The 20,918-nt window shown below is 39.8% G+C and overlaps 1 protein-coding gene across 18 annotated transcripts in view; it reads left to right on the forward strand.

Annotated features, from left to right (window-relative positions):
• Positions 1-20,918, forward strand: part of Syne1 (spectrin repeat containing nuclear envelope protein 1) — a 477,641-nt gene that overhangs the window by 133,885 nt on the left and 322,838 nt on the right. For all 18 annotated transcript variants that reach the window (XM_052750951.1, XM_052750933.1, XM_052750946.1 and 15 more), the window contains 2 exons: positions 15,400-15,512; positions 16,051-16,219. In XM_052750951.1, the coding sequence (XP_052606911.1) occupies positions 15,400-15,512; positions 16,051-16,219 (282 nt within the window). The remainder of the gene's footprint in view (positions 1-15,399; positions 15,513-16,050; positions 16,220-20,918) is intronic.

Genomic DNA, 20,918 nt, shown 5'->3' on the forward strand with positions numbered 1-20,918 from the left:
ATTTTGAGTGGGATAAGGAATTATGTTGATCTAGTAAAGCGATGGTTCTCCTCCAAGACTCTTGACTTTACTAACCCCAGGTAGTTGTCTAGGTTTCCAATACCAGGCATGCTATCCCTATTGTTCAATGGCTTTTAAATCCAATTAGAAAGTTATTAGTTACCAACGTATGTGTGCCACTACTGAATCCTTATGGTTATTGTGCCCAAATGGTCATTGTTGATTATAAACATCATAGCTGGGTAGGACAGTTGGTTGCTTCACTCCCTTGGAAGTTTGTAGGGTGCCTTCCAGTACTATCAAAGCTATTCCTCAGGGAGGAGGCATTCAAGTCCAAGGTCTCTGGACCCTGTGTCTGAAGTGCATGGTCTCTTCAGCAATAGGAACTTACCTTCCCTTTCTGGGAGGCAACCAAGGGCAACAGCAATAGGCTGTGTTGTTTTAGAGTCTCTCGATCACCCTGACCAAGAGCTCAAAGGAGGCTTTCTCATGTTTGGTGCTGTGGTTTGTTAATTATGCTATGGCTCTTCTGGGAAGCGTTGTTGGACAAGACTCAGCCCATGTATTTCTTTGACAATGTGTAGAGATTTTTGTAGATAGCAAATAACTGGGATTTGTTTTTAATCCATTTACCCAGACAGAGTCTTTTAAAGGGAGAATTAAAACATCTACATTTAGAGTAATTATTGAAAGGTATGTGCTAAATCTCTTTCTTTGTCTTTCAGGTTGGTAGGTTAATGAGTTAATTATGTTTGATTCTTTGATATTGTGACTTATTTATCATCTTCAATCTCTTTTTACTGGTGTATATATTAATTTCTTTTCCTATGTATTTTCTCTTCAGTATCTTCTGCAATTTTGACTTGTTGGTGATAAATTGCTTTACTCATGGTGGAAGATTTTTTATTTCTGCTTTGATTTTGCGGGATAGTTTTGCTGGTGATAATAGTCTTGGTTGGAAGTTATTTGTTTCAAAGTTTGAACTTTCCCAGTCCAGGCTGTCCTGGTTTTTTAACATTTCTGTTGAGAGATCTGCTTTGTTCTGGCAGACTGTAAGTTAATAGGGGTTTCTCTTGCAGTTTTCAAGATTCCCTCTAAGTTTTATAGTCATATCATTTTATAATGAAACTTAGTGAGATTCCTTTTCTGGTTCTGTCTATCTAGGATCTAAACACCTTATATACTCTGATGTCCGTTCCCCGCCCCCGCCCCCCACCCGATTGAGGACATTTTCTGCTATTGTTTTGTTGGATAAGTTCCCCATGTCTTTAGTCTAAAGCTTGATTTTTCTCTTAAATTCCACAAGTTTATAAGTTTTGTCTCTTAATTGTGTCCCAGCAATCTTAAAGGTTGTAGCAGTGATTGTTTTTGTGTTTGTGTGTTTTTGTTTTTATTGCTATCTGAGTGTGACAATTCCTCAACTTGGTCCTCAATACTAATATTCTTTCTTTTATCTGGTTTTGCTATTTTTGGTGATGGCTTTCAGGTGAATTGAGTTTATTTGATTAACTGAATTTTTATATCTAGGATTTCCTTTTATTTTTAAAGATTAGGTACCCCTTTGTTAATTTCTTGTCCATGATTTATTTTTAATTTGGATTTTTAATTTGAAGTCTTTGCTCATTTTTAAGCTAGACTTTTGTATTATTTACCTGAAATTGCAGCCATTTTAACATATTTAGATTCTGTTTTTGTATAGTTATTAACTTTTGGAGGAATCATGTTGCTTTGCTCTTTCATATTTTATATTTTATGTTTCTAAGTTGCAATTTGTACACAACTATTGTATGGTGGGGAATATAACAAGAAATCCAAGGGAGTCTGCTTAAGGGGTATAGGGAGTTTATTATGATATAAATTGGGGAGAACAACTCACTAAACAGGATAGGCAAAATTATCACAGAGTCCTGGAAGGCTGATGGCTAGTCCCACGCTGCTTCTGCCACCTGGGTCAGTCTACACTGTCCAAGCCCATGAGGGAAATGAGAGATCTACATGTATGTGCCCCTCTGGTCTTAAACTAGCTCAGAGGCCATGTCCTACGGGCTGGAACCTCAAGGTCATAGGTGGAACAGGTACCCACTGCATCTCCCCTTTTTGTCTAAATAAGAAATTTCTAATCTAATACAAAGCTATATACAACAGGAATGATTATAAAGCATTGTCCAGGAGAGGGGAATGGTAATAACAAATACAAAAATAGAAATACAACCAACAAGAACAACATCAAACAAGAAACACATACTAAATGTACAGACCATAGGTAAATGGCAAGTCCCAGAGATTATTCCAATATCTGTCCTATCCTGAAGAAGCTAACCTTAGTACCTAAAATGTTCTTAGCTAAGATATGAGAGGATTATAACTGTAACTATCTAGTCTTCAACCCCAACAAAGACGTAAAAAGGAAAATAATATTACCTGAGTAAACAGGAAGTGCAAGCAAGCAACTTGTAAAAAAAATTGCAAGAACTGACAGAGACAGCTGGCAGCCCGGACAGTTGCCTAGTGTTTCTCAGCACTGTTTGGGCTTCCATTTTGGCTACAAGCCTAGAATATCTGACAGGCTATTTTCAGAAGCAGAAACTTTGAAAGACCGTCTTACCCTGTCTTGACAATGTTCAGCAGTCGCTTTTCCTTGTGTCCTGCTCGTCTGGAAAGGACAGTGTACAAACTGTCAGCAGTCAAGGCAAGGGCAGTTCTTTGCCCAGCAGGACATTTTTTGCCAAGAAGAAGACAAACTTTCATACGGAGTGTCTTTGATACCCAACATTCTCCTGGGAGTAGATTGGTGCTGCCAGGAGCAATTGTGTCTCATGTCAACAGAATTCTAAGTTATTAAAACATCTAAATGCCATTTTCTCTAGCTCTATGAAGTGTTTGAAGGTTACCTATCCATCTGACAAATATTTCTGTAAATCTGGAAAATCTAACTAACGTAACTATGAATATGACAAGCATGGGTGACTATTAATCTGTAAATCTTATCTACCTAAATAACCTAAGGACTAAGGCTTCACATTAAAATAAACAATCTGTCAACAAATGTACTGTATAAGGACAATGACCTCAAATTGTGACAATATACAAAATATCTTAATCAGAGGTAGAAATGTATAGTACAATATGACAACAACATCCTTAACATGTATTAATATACAAAATAGCTTAAACAGAGGTAGAGCATACATACAGTATGATAAATATAATTATACATTTGTATCAATATACAAAGTATTTCAAACAAGAGAAGGAACGTATGTACAATATGACAATTATAGTTTGGAATTTGTGTCAATATACAAATTATCTTAAATAGGAAAAGAAAAATAGTTTACATTTGTGTCAATATACAAGAATCCCTACCAGTGCAAATTATCTAAGGTTGATAGTTTGCTAAATTAGTTTACAAGTCGATACAATAATCTCCCTTAATGACCTATCCTATCTCTTCCCCTCTTTTCTTTTCCAAAAAGAGAATCCTGAGTCTAAACGTTATTGTTCTACCCCAGCCCTATTGCAAATTATAACCAACCCCTAACAGATGACAATTATCCATAACCCTAAGAAAATAAAACCTTTTGGGAGAGGGAGCATCATTTTCTTAAAATTGCTTCCTGCTATCTAGGGGGTGACAGTAAGAAAGCTAAAACAGTTGGGTGGTGGTGGGGCACTCCTTTAATCGGGAGGCAGAGGCAGGCAGATCTCTGTGAGTTCGAGGTTGGCCTGGTCTACAAAGCAAGATCCAGGAAAGGCACAAAGCTACACAGAGAAACCCTGGCTCGAAAAACAAAAAACAAAAAACAAAAAAAAAAGAAAAGAAAAGAAAAAAAAGAAAGAAAGAAAGCTAACACAATGGTTAAGTCTCACGAGGACTAGTTATAATGTTTGTAGCCAGCCTCAAAACAATGGATAAAGTTGGTCTGAGGTTCTGGCTAGAACTGTAATATGATGGACCATCTCATCTTGGAACTGTCCTGAAGAGTTTGTAGTCCAAAGCTGATCATTGAGTAGTGTTTCTGAGCTGCCACCAGGAGAAGCAAGATGTGAGAGAACAGGTAATGCCATGAAGCCACATGACAAAATGTAGATCAATAGGAATGGGTTGAGCTAGTTAATAATGAGCCTAAGCCATAGCCCAAACAGACCTCTGAGCAATTATTTTATAAGCGGCTGCATGACTGCAGGTGATTTGTCTGGACTATGGGCCCAGGCAGGACTGAGAAACTTCCCCCCTACAGGGGAATATCTATTCTTTTTTTAAAAAAAATATGTATTTCTATTTTATACTTAACTTAATTTCACGTATCAGCCACAATTCCCCCGTCTTCCCTCCTTCCATACCCCAGCCCTCCCCTCCAATTCACCCACCATTCCCACCTCCTTCAAGGCAAGGTCTCCCCTGGAATCAGCCCAGCCCGGTAGACTCAGCCGAGGCAGGTCCAGTCTCCTCATCCCTACACCAAGGTCATACCACCCTGAACGTGCCCGATCTCGTCTCATCTCGGAAGCTAAGCAGGGTCGGGCCTGGTTAGTACTTGAATGGGAATATCTATTCTAACTCCATATGGGTGTCTTCTTATTGAGGCGCTTCTCCTCGATGACTCAATATCTAGTACCACCCAGAGAAAAGAAATAAATACCATGACAGCAACATCACCAAACAAAAGCCAACATGGAAATACAATTGAAATCAGGCTTAAAGTCACAGCTCCCCACAAGGGTGGAATTCTGGGCTCCATCACTGGCCTTCCCTTGACCAAGGGGAGAGAGGGAAAATAACAAAATAAGTGCAGTAACAATACATTAAAGCTAACTAGTACTCCATTGTCAACACAAAATATATAGTTCTCACTGCAAAGAGGGGAAGAGATACTGTCTTCTGGAGCCACATTTGAGTGACCATAACCTTGGAAGCATGGATCTAGGTTACCCCAGGTTCCATGTTCCAGTTTCATAGAGTTTTTATAGTAACAGAATGAAGAGAGTTATAAATATATGCATTTAAAAAAATACATTGATGGAAACATCAGAGAAGCAAGTTTCAACAAGATGGGGGAATGTCTTCTACAGCCTCAGATGCTTTCGGTGATACTCTTAGCTTTCAGGTTGGTGGAAGCTACTGATCTGCAAGTTGATAAATTCCAAGATTTTTTTTTTTTTAAATCTGTGACTCATAGAATATCCTATAAAGAGGTGGCAAGAAACGACCATTCATGGAGTCAAGGTTGGCGGTGGAAGGGCGAGGGAGGTTCAGTGCTAGTCCAAGATAAGGTATAATCAAGTTCTGGACCCGCAACATCCCAGCCTCTCTACATCACTGCAGTTGTAGTTAGTCAATCAGTCTTGGCACCCAATTTCTTTTCAGGAATTTTCATTCATAAGAACTACAGAGAAGAAAATGGCAGAGAGAATGGAGAATAAATAACATGGACAGAGTTAAATATGAATGAAAGTAAAAGTATTGATAGTCTTTGAGACAAGGAAAGGGGAAAAGAAGAGAGTTTGAGAAAAACGGAATAGTAAATGAGGAAAGAGAAAAGGACAGGTCGCAGAAGTATGATTAAAGGAAAATGCAGAAATAAAGTTGAACTGGTGAGATGGTCAATAGCGTAAGTGAGTGCCTTTTTCAAAACAAAATGCTATAAAAATACCAAAATGAATAAAAAGGAAAGAAAGCCTGTTTTTTGTTTGTTTTTAAAGACAAAGGATTTAAAAAAAAGCCATTTTCCAACTCCTCTAATATTGGAACCTGCTAAGTTTGGACAGAAGAGTCGTGAGTCACAGCCTGAGCCTGTCAGGATCAGTTGTCACCTCCAGATGGCATTTTATTTAGAAGCTTTCTTCCTTTGTGTACCGGGAACTGCACTGGCCCAAATGACCTCCATAGCCTGTAGTCCTGGGAAGGGTTCCCCTCACTACAGTATGCCCCAATGTGTGAATACACAAAAACCAAACACCAAGTGCATCACAGAGCAATGATCATACGCAGGACACAGATCTGCCATGCAGGGGATATAGTATCTTGTCTCTGGGTTTTAAGACTTTGAAATCCTGCCCATAACTACCTGCTAGGAAAATCAAGCAGTTGTTCAGAGCTCAGTCATGCTAAGCACCAAATAACACATGTTAGCGAGGCAACCCGGGGGTGGTGTGTGTGTGTGTGTGTGTGTGTGTGTGTGTGTGTGAGACATCTCCTGCCTGCCTCAGCTTGGAGCCCTCAGCCTTCCCAGCAATCACCCAGGAACCAAGAGGGTAACAGCATTGATCACTGAGCCCTCTCCAGCCCAAGCCCCCTGTGCCCCACTCTTCTCACTCACTCTTGCTTACCCACATTCCTCTCTGGGAACACCTGTTGTGGCATCTCCTCCCCAGCCACTGTAACGGGATGCCCCCCAGCCTCCCCGAGTTATGGCTGTTCCTTGTTTTCAGGTCTGAGAGGGTGACTCAGTTTCCATATGCCTCCTTTTTCATACATGGAGCCTGGCTATAGCCCTCCAGATGTAGGGAGTGGCTAAATGACTTCCTTTTCTGATGCTGCCCTATACATAAACCAGAGCACTCACTGTCACACCAAACCCCCCAGTGACTTGAGGCTTGAGAGGGCTGTTTATTTCTCCTGCATCTAGGACTGGGAACCCTACTGGATCTACACTGTGGTTGAGGCTTGGCCTGCTGCCCCAACCCACACAGCTGGGGTGAGAACTGGGGGCTGCTTACTTGATTATCTTTCTATTACTCTGCTCTTGGCTGTCCCGTTGACCCCTTTCTTGATCTTTAGAGCTTTCTCCATTTTACTTTTTGGAATACTGTGTTGTCCCAACTCCTCTCATTCACGGATTCCAACAATAAGCCTCTATTCCTCCATCTTACCCTGGAATTCCTATTTTTAATTTTTTTCAGCAAACTCCCACTCTTTTCCAAAACGGCTCCGCTGATCTATAGTATAGTCAACACGATATAAGGCTTTCTCCTTTTCCACGTCCTCACGAGCACTCATTATATTTCATGTGTATGACAATAGCCACATGAGCAGACCTACAGTCGTAGCTCACTGGATGGAATTTAGATTTCTGTTATCACTTGGTATGTTGAACTTTTTTTCAGCAATCTACCACCTACTTTGTCTTTTTGGATGAATGTTCAAGTCCTTTGACATTTTTAACAGAGGTATTTGTTTCTCGTTCTTGTTAGATTAAGATCCTTGGTTCTTTTTTGTATTAGCCCCTTGTGATGGATGATCTGGATGGCCAACTTGATTGGTTTGAGAAGCACCTAGGGTGTTAGCAAAGCGTACATCAGGTGGGGGCTGGGAGGACAAGTCAAAGAACATTAACTAAGTCAGTCCCTCATTGACTATGGGCAGCTCCCTTCCCCGCAGACTTGGAGCCCAAGTGGAAGAAAAGGCAAAGGGTGTTCTGTGTTTTCTAGTGGACGTGCTAGGAGCCGCCTGCCATACCCTTCCCACTGTGGGAGATGGGAGCCCCTGAAACTGCAAGCTAAACAGACCTTCCCTCCTTAACTAGTTTATATCTGGCAACTGGTCACAGGGATGAGAGTCTTCTAAGCCCCCTTAACTCTGTGAATGACTTGCAAATATTTGTTTCTGACAATCTCTGTTGGCTACTTTCCATGTTCTGCAGATTTTCAGCCTGACACAATCCCATTTGCCTCTTTTTTCATTTGTTGTCCCTGCTTTGGGGGTCCTAACAATCTCTGCCTAATGTCACAGGCCAGCCTGCCTACCTTCCTTCATTCCTTTCTTCTTTCTTTTTGTTTTAGACAGAGTCTTACTATGTGGTCCTGGCTAGCCTAGAACTTAATATGTAGATCAGGCTAACCTCATCCTTACAGATACAGAGATCTGCCTGCCTCTGCCTCCTGAGTTCTGGGATTAAAGATGCATGCCTCTCTAAGCTTCTCACAGGTACACTTTTTGTTTGTTTGTTTTGGGCCATTTTATAGTATTAGGTCCTTCATTTAAAACCATTTGGGTTGATTCTTGGACAAACAGTGAGATAGGATTTATTTTCATACTGTGTGGATTTCCAGCTTTTCCAGCTGCCAGTTGAAGAATTGCCCTTCCAATTGTGTATTTTGGGCACTTTTGCCAAAAATCAATTGATCATAGATATGTGGGTTTGTTGCTGGGCTCCCTGTCCTATTTCATGAGTGACTGCACTCAAACAACTTTTGATTTGCTAACCATCTCTTTCCACATCTCTTCTCGGTCACCATCAATATGCACAAATGGACATGCAGAATTCCCTGTCACCATCTGCTTTCTCAAGTGACAGTGTAACTCTGAGGTCTACTCCATGTATCTTAATATGTACACACACAGTTTGGACCTTCCTGCCTGTGCCTCTGTTCTCAGTAGTTGTGGGGTCAGGTTGTACAGGAACCAGAGTTCAAGCTCAGCTAAGTTCAAGACACATCACACATTCAGCATCAGAGGCTTTGGGCCCATTGCATCATGGGATACAAAGTATATATAGATGGGAGAAAAGTTCTAGACAGCAGTACACAAATACTACCACTCTCACAAATTAGTAAGTAAATATGTGCTCTATATAATGATTTCATGTGAAGTATGTAACAACTGAAAGTACCTTAACCTAATGTGTCTGACACAAAAGAAGTTACCTTAGAATTTTAAATGCAATGTAGAATGTGCATGAGTTGAGACGTGTTCACCGAAGGTCTATGCTATGGTAGCTTTCCAGCCTTGGGGAGACAGAAGCATATTGTAGGCACGGTGGTGCTTCCAAACTAGAAGTATGGCAAACACCATGTGACTGTTGTTTATGTACTTAAATGTTGAGCATAGAGCAAACGCAAGTGTGCCATTTACTAGAACATTATAGAAGGTTTTGCAGATGGTGATGACTGTCCCACAGAATGACTTTTCAGTTGGATGATTCACATGCTTCTCTGTGTGGGTCACTGACTATATGAGCCATTCTGATGAGAGGAAGATAGATGATAGATAAATGATAGATAAATAGATAGATAGATAGATAGGTAGATAGATAGATAGATAGATAGATAGATAGATAGGTAGATAGATAGATAGATAGATAGATAGATAGATAGATAGATAGATAGATAGATAGATAGAGATAGAAGATAGGTAGGTAGATAGAAGATAGATAGGTAGGTAGGTAGGTAGGTAGATAAGATAGATAGATAGATAGATAGATAGATAGATAGATAGATAGATAGATAGATAGATAGCAAAAGAGAGAGAGTCAGAGAAAGCACACATGTGCCTATGCTAGCCACCCAAGCATCTACCCAACATGATAAACAAGACACAATGTCCAGAAAGGATGGAAAGCAGGGAGATGCATAGGCATGGGTGATGGAGAAGATGAGGATGTAAAATGAAGGGGGAACAGACAATGAGAAAACAGAGGAGTGCAGTAGTGAGAAAACAAGAAGCAAACAGAGGCAGGTAGGTGTCAAGGACAAGTTCAGCGTGAATCACAGAATGATCATTTTTATTGAGGTAGACCTTTCAATAGACCTGGCCACAGGTGTTTAGAGTAGTATAGTCATAAATCAGAGTAATTACAATTATGAGATCTATTCTAATCTATTCAGGATATACTTATTAGATGCTTCACAAGAAATTGAGCTATGAAGATGGAAAGTTTGGATCATTGTTAATTAAAAGTCTAAGTTTACTCAGTAGCACAGAATCAGTCTATCAGTGTGATATAACTCTGGCATATCAGACTCAGTCAGAGATTCAGTAACCTGGGAAGAGAACACCAGGGGATTCTGTGTACATACACAGGATGTTTGAAAGCATCATCTTGCCTTTCCAGCATAAAAAGTAATTCTGATTTCAGAAAACTTGAACATGCTATGGAAACCTAGAATGTTGTTTTTCTGAATTTGCCACACATGAAAAAATATATTTACATGGCATGTTTTTTCAGTTACTACATAGTCAGAGTTTACAAGTTAGAGTTAAGTATTCTTTAAAAATGTATACTGCAGATAGTTCTCCTTATGAACAGTTCTATGGTGTTTTCTTTAACTGTGTAGTTTTTAGAGATTTATTTTATTTCTATGTTTCTATACATGTGTCTATGTCTGTGTGAGGGTGTGTGTGTGTGTGTGTGTGTGTGTGTGTGTGTAGGCCAGAAGAGGGCAGTGGATCCCATGAGTAGCTCTCTTTTCTATTGTAATTTTAAAGTTAACTAAAATGTATATCAGAGTATATTAATTATATGTGTATATATACACAAAGTATAGCAGTGTTATCCTTCCTATTTTCTAGACAACTTAATGCTCAGTTATCTAGAAAGAGAAAATGTGCCTTACAGGTGATTATGAAGGATTTAGCCATGTAATTTAGTCTAAGTAATTAGCTTTACTGAACATTTAACATAAGGCTATGACATAGCTATTACCATCCTCTTTTGTAAATGTCTACAGGCAGGGAGAAAACAAATGCTTCACATAAAAGCCACATAACTGTCTTAAGCTTCAAGCTTTAAATGTGCCCACAAAGTTGTCGCACATGTAGAGTTTAGCAGGAGTCATACTGTTTTGGCGAGGCAAGGATTTCAAGTCTTAAGGAACCATGAGAACAGTGTTCTGTCTCCATCATCTCCTGAGTCTCCTTGTACTATCAACCCCACCCAAGTCACTTTCTCTCCTTCTTGAGAGTTTCGTTTCCTGATGATGATTCCTGGCACGATAATTAGAAAGTTCAACAACCCATAGATGATCCTCATACTACTGTGGCCTTTCAATACCCTCACTTTCTCTTCTCTGGTGATCCTATGCCGTGACCAACTCCCTCTACTCTCTCCATCATCCTAGTGTATCTGCAGCTGAAGCCCTCCACAACTGCTTTGTCAAGCATTCCACTCTTCAGTCAAACAAGTCTTCATCCGTCTGGACCCTGCAGTTCTTAATGCCATCACCCTTTGATTCCATTGCCTTCCTTTTCATTTCATCTTTTCCCTTTGTACTATTTAAATTGAGTGTTCAAAATGTCACTCACTGGAATCATCCTCAATTCCATTGACCACGTCTTTCCCTTTCTTACTAGCCTGGTAAAAATATAACACTGATTAAAAACAGTTTCTGCACAGACCATGCACCCACACAGGCAGGTGATGAGGCTGGAGAATCCCCACGTTCTGACATAGTGACTAACCCAACTGCTGTGTAGCAGTCACAAGGCATTTCCCAACTCCAAGCCCTCTCCATTTCTGGGACATCTATTTCATACCCTGTCTCCTCAGCCTTCCACACCTCCTCCCCGTCCTCACTCTTAGCTGATGACACCGCTTCCTATTTCCCCAAGAAAAATAGAAGCAATCAGAAAAGAATTTCCGCAAGCTCCCGCAAATACATCAACCCACTTACTTGTGTCTGTGCCCAAATACTCAATCCTCACTTCTGTTGCTGAGGATGAACCATCTGTGCTCCCAACCAAGGCCAGCCACTTCTATGAGTCTTAGATACTATCCTTCCCCTTCCTCTGAAAGATGCACAGTTATATATCTCTTGTTCCATTGTTTTCTACATCCCTCTCCATTGAGTTCCCCCTAACAACAGCAACAACAACAACAACAACACACACACACACACACACACACACACAATGTTTTTTTCCCTCGTTTTAAGTCTTTTTCTTCACCCTACCTACCTTCCCAGCTATTGTCCAAATGCCCTTGTTCCATTTTCACAAATAGGCTTTTAAGACCTTTCTGTGTCTCCTTCTTGATTTCCAAGTTCTCTCTGAAAACCACTGGCATAAACCATCACTATCACGTGACCCACACCCAAGTTGAACAAGATTGGCATTCTCATTCACTGGCTAGCTATTAGTCCCCCTGGTTCTTCATCCATCAGACACTTTTTACAAAGGACTTCTGTGTCCCTGAAACTCTTCTTTCATTTTGGCTTCCCTCTTTCATCCATGCTCTCTCTCTCTAGTCTTGGCTTCCAATAGACTTCTAGTGAGCATCTGCACAACACCAAGTAGCATTCAGAGCATTTGTGATATGCCCATATGCATGAAGAGAGACTCAGATCCCTGACATTCATTATATGACTCATCTTGAAAAGATGCAGATAAAAGTAGTAAATAAGCAAATAAAAATTGGGGGGCAAAAAGGACAGGGAATGTTGATGTTTTAATTTTAAATAAGAGGTTGGTGGAAACTCACCATAATGATTACCTCAGAGGCAAGTATATTCCACCATGATGCCTTTGCCCTGGCCATCCGTAAGGCTTTTTCTCTCCACTGATATTCCTGTTTCCATCTTCCTCATCTTCTTTGGGCTTTCACAAGACTTCCCTCACAATGTGGAATCCCACTTGTTCCCATTGCTCCATCTTGGTAACTGCAGGAGGTGTGTTGATAATTCCCACAGCTATGGAGGTTTCTCAGTCCCTATGCTGTTTATTTATTATGGGGCTTTTCCCATAATTTTTATTGATTCTTTGTGAATGTCACATCATATACCCCAAACCCACTCATTTCCCAGACCTTCCATATCTGCGCTCTACCCTTGTAGCCTCCTCCCAAAGAAAACAGAAAATAAAACTTTAAAAAAAAAAGCCTTTCTAGGAAGCTGTAATGTGTCACAGTGTGTCACACAGTGTGCCCGTTAGTCCAACAAACTTTACTTGCAAATGTTCATTGCGATGAGTCATTGGTCTGGTTTGAGGCCTCTGACTTCTGCCACACTATCAATACTGGAGCCTCACTGAGACTCCCCTTAGATATCCTGCTGTTGCCCTGAGTCCTGTAGGTTCTGCAGGATGGGCCCCTTCACCCACTCCAACAGCTCATCAATGAGATAGATATTGGCATAGGCCAGCTCAAAGCCCTGGATCTGGGCATGGGTGGTAGCTGAATTGGTCAGCCTACCAGCTCTCCCGTGCCCATACCACCAGGGCCAGCTCTCCCACCCTGCCCAGGCAAGTGGTAGGACCTGCTCTCCTGTACTCAGGTGACCAGGGGCAGCTCTCCAGAGTGCTGCAGTGAATAAGGGGCGGGCCCAGCTCTCCTGCACCCACACCATCTGGACCAGTTCTCCTACACCCATGCCACCAGGGCAAGTTCTTGTAGTGTCCAGATGAGGTACAGGGACCAGCTCTCCCACACCCATACCCAGGACCAGCTTCTTCTATTCTGTTTTATCAGTTTTTATATATTTTGACATTTACTATGTACATTCAACCTCTGAATTAATGTATCTTCTATTAATGTGGAACTCTGATCATCAATAAATTCACTACTTATTGTGATTATTTATGATACTTGTGAAACCTTCCAGTTAGAGTCTCCTGATGTATTTTGCATTCTAGCAATTCCAGCCTTCCTATATTCTTAATGGTTAGATGTATCTCTTATTAAAAAATTCCAAAAACTTCCCTTTTTAATTTTTTCTCATCTACATACAAATATGCTTGTATCTCTCATTTGAACTGCTTTTGCTTGTTCCTCTTGCCTGACATCTCAGATGCATTGCTGTACGCCCAGTGGAATTAGCATGCATCCAGCCATTTTACAGCGAGAGGGCACTTCTTAGGAACAAGTAGCGTATGCAAGCTATAGACACTCCCGTGCAGATGTGTGAAATGTTTGTGTCTGCCTTATTTTTGTAAAGAATTTTCTCAGTGCACGGGGTATGCGAGATGTCAGGTACAGCACATGAGAGGTAGCTCTGAAGGTACAAATTCCTCTGAAGTCACTTGAGGGTCGTTTGAGCCAGGATCGTATGCCGTGGAGGTGTGTTGGCATGCTGAAAAGCTGGGAGAGGGACGACAATGTTCACCATCGACAACTGCTCTTAAAATAGCCCTGTCTCTGCTTTCCTTTGGGGGGTCAAAGATCCCACCATCTGGTGTGAATGACTTGTGAATATGTGTGTGCGTGCGTGCATGTTTGTGTGTTTGTGTGTGCGTGTGTGTGTGTTTACTTAGGTTCCTAAAGACTTCAAAATGTAAACACAGAGAAATCTGTCAGGACAGAAATCGTTTAGACTGAGGTTTTTGACAACATTAACCTGTCTGTTAGGGAGTCAAGCATCTATAAGCCTTTTGTTGCTTTATTTGTTCATTTATTTATTTATGTGAATGTTACATGCCTGTGCACAGGAGGAGGTCAGAAGACAACTTGTGGGAGTCAGCCCTTCCCTCCCACCACATGGGCTTCAGGGATCCAATTGAAATCGTCAATGTTTGGGGCAAGAACCCTACTACTGGGCCCTCTTGCTGGCCCAGATTCTTACATTTTAATTCCTGTTCTAAATGCTTTCATTTGTCTACCCAAGTGTGTGTCTTTTACCTCCCTGCTTCTTTCACCACTGTACCAGTGGAAAATAGTTGAGAAAAAATAATATTAATTTGAATTGATCCTCCTTGTTGGATTACTTTGTTTTTTTTTTAAACTCACACACTATTATTTATTCTGCTACAGGGGAAAATTGACCAAGTGTGAGGAAATATGTCATAAGCTTTGTTTGTTCACCCTACTCTTTCCTGTGTGTGTGTGTGTGTGTGTGTGTGTGTGTGTGTGTGTGTGTGTGTTTGTGTGTGTGTGTGTGTGTGTGTGTGTGTGTGTGTGTGTGAGAGAGAGAGAGAGAGAGAGAGAGAGAGAGAGAGAGAGAGAGAAATAGCCTTGGGCTGGCAGCAAAGATGTATTCTTTTTATAAAAAAGTGTGTGGCTGGTAAAATATACAACAGACCAAAGATTCACATTAACCTAAAGAGATGGAAAGCCGCTGCATAAAGTTGAGAAACAGCATTGATAAACATCACATTTGATCTCTTCTCAGTTAGCTGGAGGTTGTTTCCCGTAATGTTGGGGAAGTTTCTGACCAAACGGTATCTTCAAAGTCTATTGTAATTGGAAATAGTATTTAAAGTAGCCCTCACACACTCAACCTGAAAATAACAGTAGGGAAGCTAAATCCTGTCCCCATTAAGGGGTTAAGTTTGGTGTGTTCAGTTTTCAGGGGGAAAAAAACAAAAACAAAAACAAAAACAAAGCAAACAAGCGAACAAAAGCCCCCGCCTCTCCAAACCCCAGGCAAAACACTGAAATGGTTATTTCTGGCAGTGATTAAACAGTCCCTGGATCTTACACCTTTAAGAGGTCTGAATGCATTTCTGGGCAAGTGTCATGTGTGTTTAAAGATGCCGTGATGACTAGACCCAGCTCTCCCAGAGTGGCTTCTCCACAGTCACGGGCTGCCGTTCTAGGTAAAAGCCCATGACAGGCACCGGCTGCGTGAGAAGGAGGTAGCAGGGACAAATTGTTGAATACATTGACTCATCAGTACAGCCGGGAAATTATGCTTCTCAGCCTCTTGGGAACATGTTTCCTCATTTAAAAATTTTTTAAAATTGTATATTAGGATCTGCTTCAAAATACAGATGCCCACAAAAGAGCATTCCATGAAATCTACCAGACCAGGTCTGTCAATGGGATCCCAATGCCTGCTGATCAGCTAGAGGACATGGCTGAGAGGTAAGAGAATGTCCGATTTTTATATGAAGGCTCTTTTAAAAAATAAAATGTCAGATGGATGCTTTTGTATTCTTTTTCGTATTTTTTTTTCTTTTCCAAAATGAATTGTTATAATTTTAACAGGGATGCTTACATTTGGTAAATGCAAAGTGGGTTCCCACACAGACACTGAGAGTGCCAACATTCTAATATATTATTAACTGGAGCGAGTGAGTTGGAATGTTCCCACAGCTTGCAGATCACAGAAACGCTTTCTTCATCATAGGCTGTATTTTTATTCAATACTGTAAGGAACATTATGTAACATTGCAAAAACAGCTTATAAAAGAAACAGATGAGAGATGTGTTAGCAGGGAAGAGAACCAAACCAAAGGCTTCAATCAATCCTCTTTTCCCTGGAAACCCTGAGCTAAGAAAGGAATCGGATCATCCCCTGACCGCGAGCAGGGATATTTAGAAGGCTGCATGTAACAGGTTCGGCCAGCCTCCTTCGGTTACTATTAGTTACATCCTGTGAATTCTCCCTGTCTCTTCCTAGGTTTCATTTTGTGTCCTCCACATCCGAGCTGCACTTAATGAAAATGGAGTTTCTGGAACTGAAGTACCGTCTGCTGTCCCTGCTGGTCCTCGCTGAGTCAAAGCTGAAGTCCTGGATCATCAAGTACGGGAGGCGAGAGTCTGTGGAGCTGCTGCTGCAAAACTATCTTGTGAGTCTCTTGCGCTCTGACAGACAGAGGTCCACCTGGAATCTAAGTGTAAAAACACCACTTTGTCCCGTGGGGTGGATCTGAGGTGTGGAGCTTTTCACAAGCACATGGAAATGGCAACTTGGATTTTCTGGAATTTGTTGTTGCAAATTCTGACTTTGGGAGGGTTCCCCATATTAATCGTCCCCAAACCTTAGTAATGGTGCTTTATTACTTACCAAAAGAGTTTTGTGTGTATTGGGTTTTCTCTCTCTCTATCTCTCTTTCTCTGTGTGTGTGTGTGTGTGTGTGTGTGTGTGTGTGTGTGTGTGTGTGTGTGTGTGTGTGTGTGTGTGTGTGTATTCACATATCTTTAGTTGTAACTCCATTTGTCCTTTAAAACTGAATTACTATACTTAAAGACAATCCTCCAGCCATCTAAGCTCCCAGTATGAGAAAATAGTTAACTGTTTTCAGTTGTCCACATGGGGACCGTACACATGTTACATTTGCTGCATGAATCTCTTCCCAGAACTTGTGTCTGGGTGTACCCAGATATTGGGCAATTTTGTCTACAAATCTATGTACAAATTTAATTTTTAAAGAGTATCTCATGTTCTGGTCTAAATAATCCCAATTCTATCTACAACAACAACTAAACAATAGAAAGAATGTGGCTGTTCCATTTATATATAATTAATATAATATGTTTCATAAAGTCCATTTATTTCCTCTTAATCAACTAATCATGCCCCTACACAAATTATTTGCAACATTAGGTTGAAAGTATTCATGTTAACAGTGCATCTCTGTCCTATCTTCTAACATTTATCTTTAAACACAGATTCCAAATTATAAACACTAAACTTTTAACATACTAGCTTGTTACAACCTGACCAGTCATAGTGACTCACAGAGTATGTGCTTTAATTCATATTAAAACTGTGTCTCTTTGCAAGCACCTTGGAAACATAATCGGCTTTGTTATATTTTAATTTTGTTCTTTAACTGATATCTGAGCTACATGAATTCGAAACAAACAAACAAACAATTTGCCTGGCAGTTAGTACTTTTCTCTAGATTCTCTAAAATGGTCTAGGAAACATTTGTTTCAAAAGTTGTGAACTCTGTTAGGATGTGTTCTTTTATTCATTTGTAGCTATTTTGGTAAGGATAAGAAATCCATTTTTAAAATTCTAGCAATTGCTTTAGTCTCATAAATATTAAATGGAGGAATGGATTTGTATCTTCAGTTTTAGTCATAGCAAATAATGCACTCTGAGCCCAGGAGTTAATTACACCGGCTCCATCCTTTGTTCTAGCTATTTAAGAACAGCCAATCAGATTTGAGTAACTAATAGGACTGCCTTACCAGGTAGATGTTCTAAAACAATGATATTAATAATTCTCTTCAAACGTCTCGAAAGATATATAAATAGAGAGTTGATGTTAACGGCAGAGAGTCAGCACTGCCTGCCCACTCCATGGAGTTAAGGAGTTCACTGAGGTTCTAACGTCAAACTGCTGTGGAAATTTCGAATATGTGTAAAGTGGACCATCTTCCCACATTCCCAGCAGCTTTCACTGTGTGTGTACTCTAGTCCCCCAATAAAGAGGCCCTGGTTAAAGCCTCCATAAGTGGTGTTAGGTCCTTTTTGTTGAATCATTTCAATAACTGTGGCCCTTTGAGTGCTCCACTTTCCACCTCAAGGAAGACCCTACAGGCTGTTTCCAGTAAACCCTACAGTAAACATTGATGAAGCACCGTGCAGCTGGTTCTGGAGTTTAACTGTCCCAATCCTGTGCTCCAGCCGACACAGTGGCAACAAATGGAGTCAGAATGTGAGTCTAGATATTTCCAAACCAAAAGCCTTTGCAGGCATGTTACCAATATTATTCTTTAAATATATAACCTGTGAACAAATTTAACTTAGAGACCAAAGTTTTGATGTTTATTGAATTGTAGTGAATTAAAGAATGTTCTTCTCATAATCATTAGTTCCTTGTAATGCATTTCAAATTGAATACTATTTTACTCTTGTGCACCATAGTGGCTAGATTACCACTGCTATTTATCTGTGGTCTAGGCAACATGGCGGAAAGTTGGGGGGAACTGGAAGATTGCCATAGTGAAGTGTGTTCTAACCATGTTTCAGCTATGCACTGCCCACATGACTTTGTGAATGATTGACGCTTCTATGATGGTGTCTGTCCTGAGTTTTTCACATTTTAGCATGATGATAGTGGTAGTGAAATGAGAGATGCTGGGCTGGAGAGATGGCTCATCCATTAAAGACTAGGACCGCAACCAAAAATGATAGAGATCCTTCTAAAGGGTAGACTTCGTATACCGCCTTCCTTCTGTGTCACACCCCACAAAGTATCTCTCATCCTTTTGGAGTTTTAAAGAAAATTATTCATTTCAGAAGAGACAATTTCAAAAAGTGTCAAGATTTTCAGTGAAACTATAAAGTCTGTTATTTACATCTAATTTTTTTCTTCCTCACTTAAAAATATAAACATAGAGCCGGGTGGTGGTGGCGCACGCCTTTAATCCCAGCACTCGGGAGGCAGAGCCAGGTGGATCTCTGTGAGTTCGAGGCCAGCCTGGGCTACCAAGTGAGTTCCAGGAAAAGGCGCAAAGCTACACAGAGAAACCCTGTCTCGAAAAACCAAAAAAAAAAAAAAAACAGAAAAATATAAACATAGTGTGTTACTGTGTTTTCTAATAAGCAAACTGATACTGAGGCTATGAAGAGTCATCATCCTTGGTTTCAGTTCTAAATGTGACGTTAATTCTATGCAAAAGAAGAGGGTAACACATGTTTTAGGGTTGGAGAATTGCAGAATATGCTTCCTAGCTGGGGTATGAGCTAATGAGTACTTTAAATCCTTGAAAAATGCACTCACACTTGTTATGAAAATAAGTAGACATGTGGGTCATTGAGGGGGGCTCAGCAGGTAAATCTTGCCACTAAGCCTTATAACCTGAGGACAATCAGGGACCCACATGGTAGAAGGAGAGAACCAACCCCCACAAATTGTTCTCTGACTTTCACAAATACCCCATGGCACATATATGCTGACATACAAAGCACATGGACAAATAAATAAATCTAATAATAGCCTTTTTTATATTTAAAAGTTAGATCATACGCTATTGATCAGTGATTACAGATGCATTGATTTGGTCCTTGATTTCAGAATTGTTTACAGTGATCTTGCTAGTTAACAAGTAATGTCCACTTTTGCTATGTAAACAGTAACATAACACTTCTATCCTTAATATGAAAGAAAGATGATCTCTTGAATTTGTGGAAATTGCAAAGTTCAACATAAATAACATGAATATTTCCCTTACAATTCACAACAATTTTTAATGAAAATAAACAGCCCTGACTAAATTTTAAAGGATTTATAAGTATCTGGTTTAGCTCTCTCAGTGGAATTAATAAGTTTTTAATTTATTGTGTCTATACTTTGAAGGCAGAAATGTCTTTACTTCTAATGTTTTAATTTCAAAGTCAATAGTGCCACTTCAGCTTTTCTTGTCTTATCATCAATGCCAATAGTCATTTGATTCGGTAAGCCAGTTTTAGCCAAACTTTTAATAAAGCAAATTAAGCTTGTCACTTTAATTTAAAATGTGCATTTTCCTGAGAGGTATGTCTAGCACAGTAAACAGGAGGCTTAGCAAGCCTTCTGTGAAAGTGACTTACCCAGACAAACGTCATTGTTCAATGACATCTCCATAGTTAGCAAAAAAAGGAGCCCAAATTAAAGGCCAATTAAAGTTTGAAATAACAAATGGGATTTATTTTTTAAATCAATTGTCTAACTGTTCTAATGGGAAAGCTCAAAGATAATGAATCATTTGATTGTATTCTTACCTCCCCTCCTATTTTTAGGTCAAAATAAATATAAAAATAAGTATATTTTATTCATTTGTAGTTAATTTGCAAACTAGTCAGGCAAATGATATTTTAAATTTACCTGGTCAGTACAGTGACTACTATTATCATAATCTGGTCTCAGCCAAACACAATAAAACATATTAAAGTCATTCAATAAAATATCAGCCACAGAAGGGTCTCAGACCATGGAATTCATAGCTTTCTGCATTCACTTTATTTCTAGAGAATTAGTTTATAAATGTTCTGTAAATATAAAATAGTCTTCATTGTAGTTAATATATAATACTTTAAAATTTTAGATTGAAACAAGGTAAACAGTGGTAAAAATCTAGGAATGTCTATGAAATTGCTTTATGAACTGCTTTTGCCTCTACATGAAGCATCTATTAGCATATTATACAGGACTCCTAGCATACTATGCAAGAGTCCAGTTTGTGAAGCATAACTTGTCATTTTATCATAGTGATGATCCCTCTTGACTATTTTAATTGATTAAACTCTTAAAAATCCATTCTGCTAGTAGGAGAATTTAAAGAGGTTTTGGAGACACATTGCCAGTTATAATTGTATTGATTTTGTACTTGGAGTAATAAGAGTAATCTTTTGAACAGGAAGGGAGTTGAGCATTAGTAAAAACAATATTAATAAAAACCTAAGATTTTGTGTGTGTGCGTGCATGCGTGCGTGTGTGTGTGTATGTGTGTGTGTGTGTATGTGTGTGTGTGTGTGTGTGTGTTCCCGATTTCATGGTCTCCATATGCTAATACTGATTTTATTATGTATGCAGATACACGTGTTGCTTTATC

This window comes from Peromyscus californicus, unplaced genomic scaffold, assembly GCF_007827085.1.
Source record: "Peromyscus californicus insignis strain IS unplaced genomic scaffold, ASM782708v3 Scaffold_22__1_contigs__length_63687245, whole genome shotgun sequence".
NCBI lineage: Eukaryota > Metazoa > Chordata > Mammalia > Rodentia > Cricetidae > Peromyscus > Peromyscus californicus.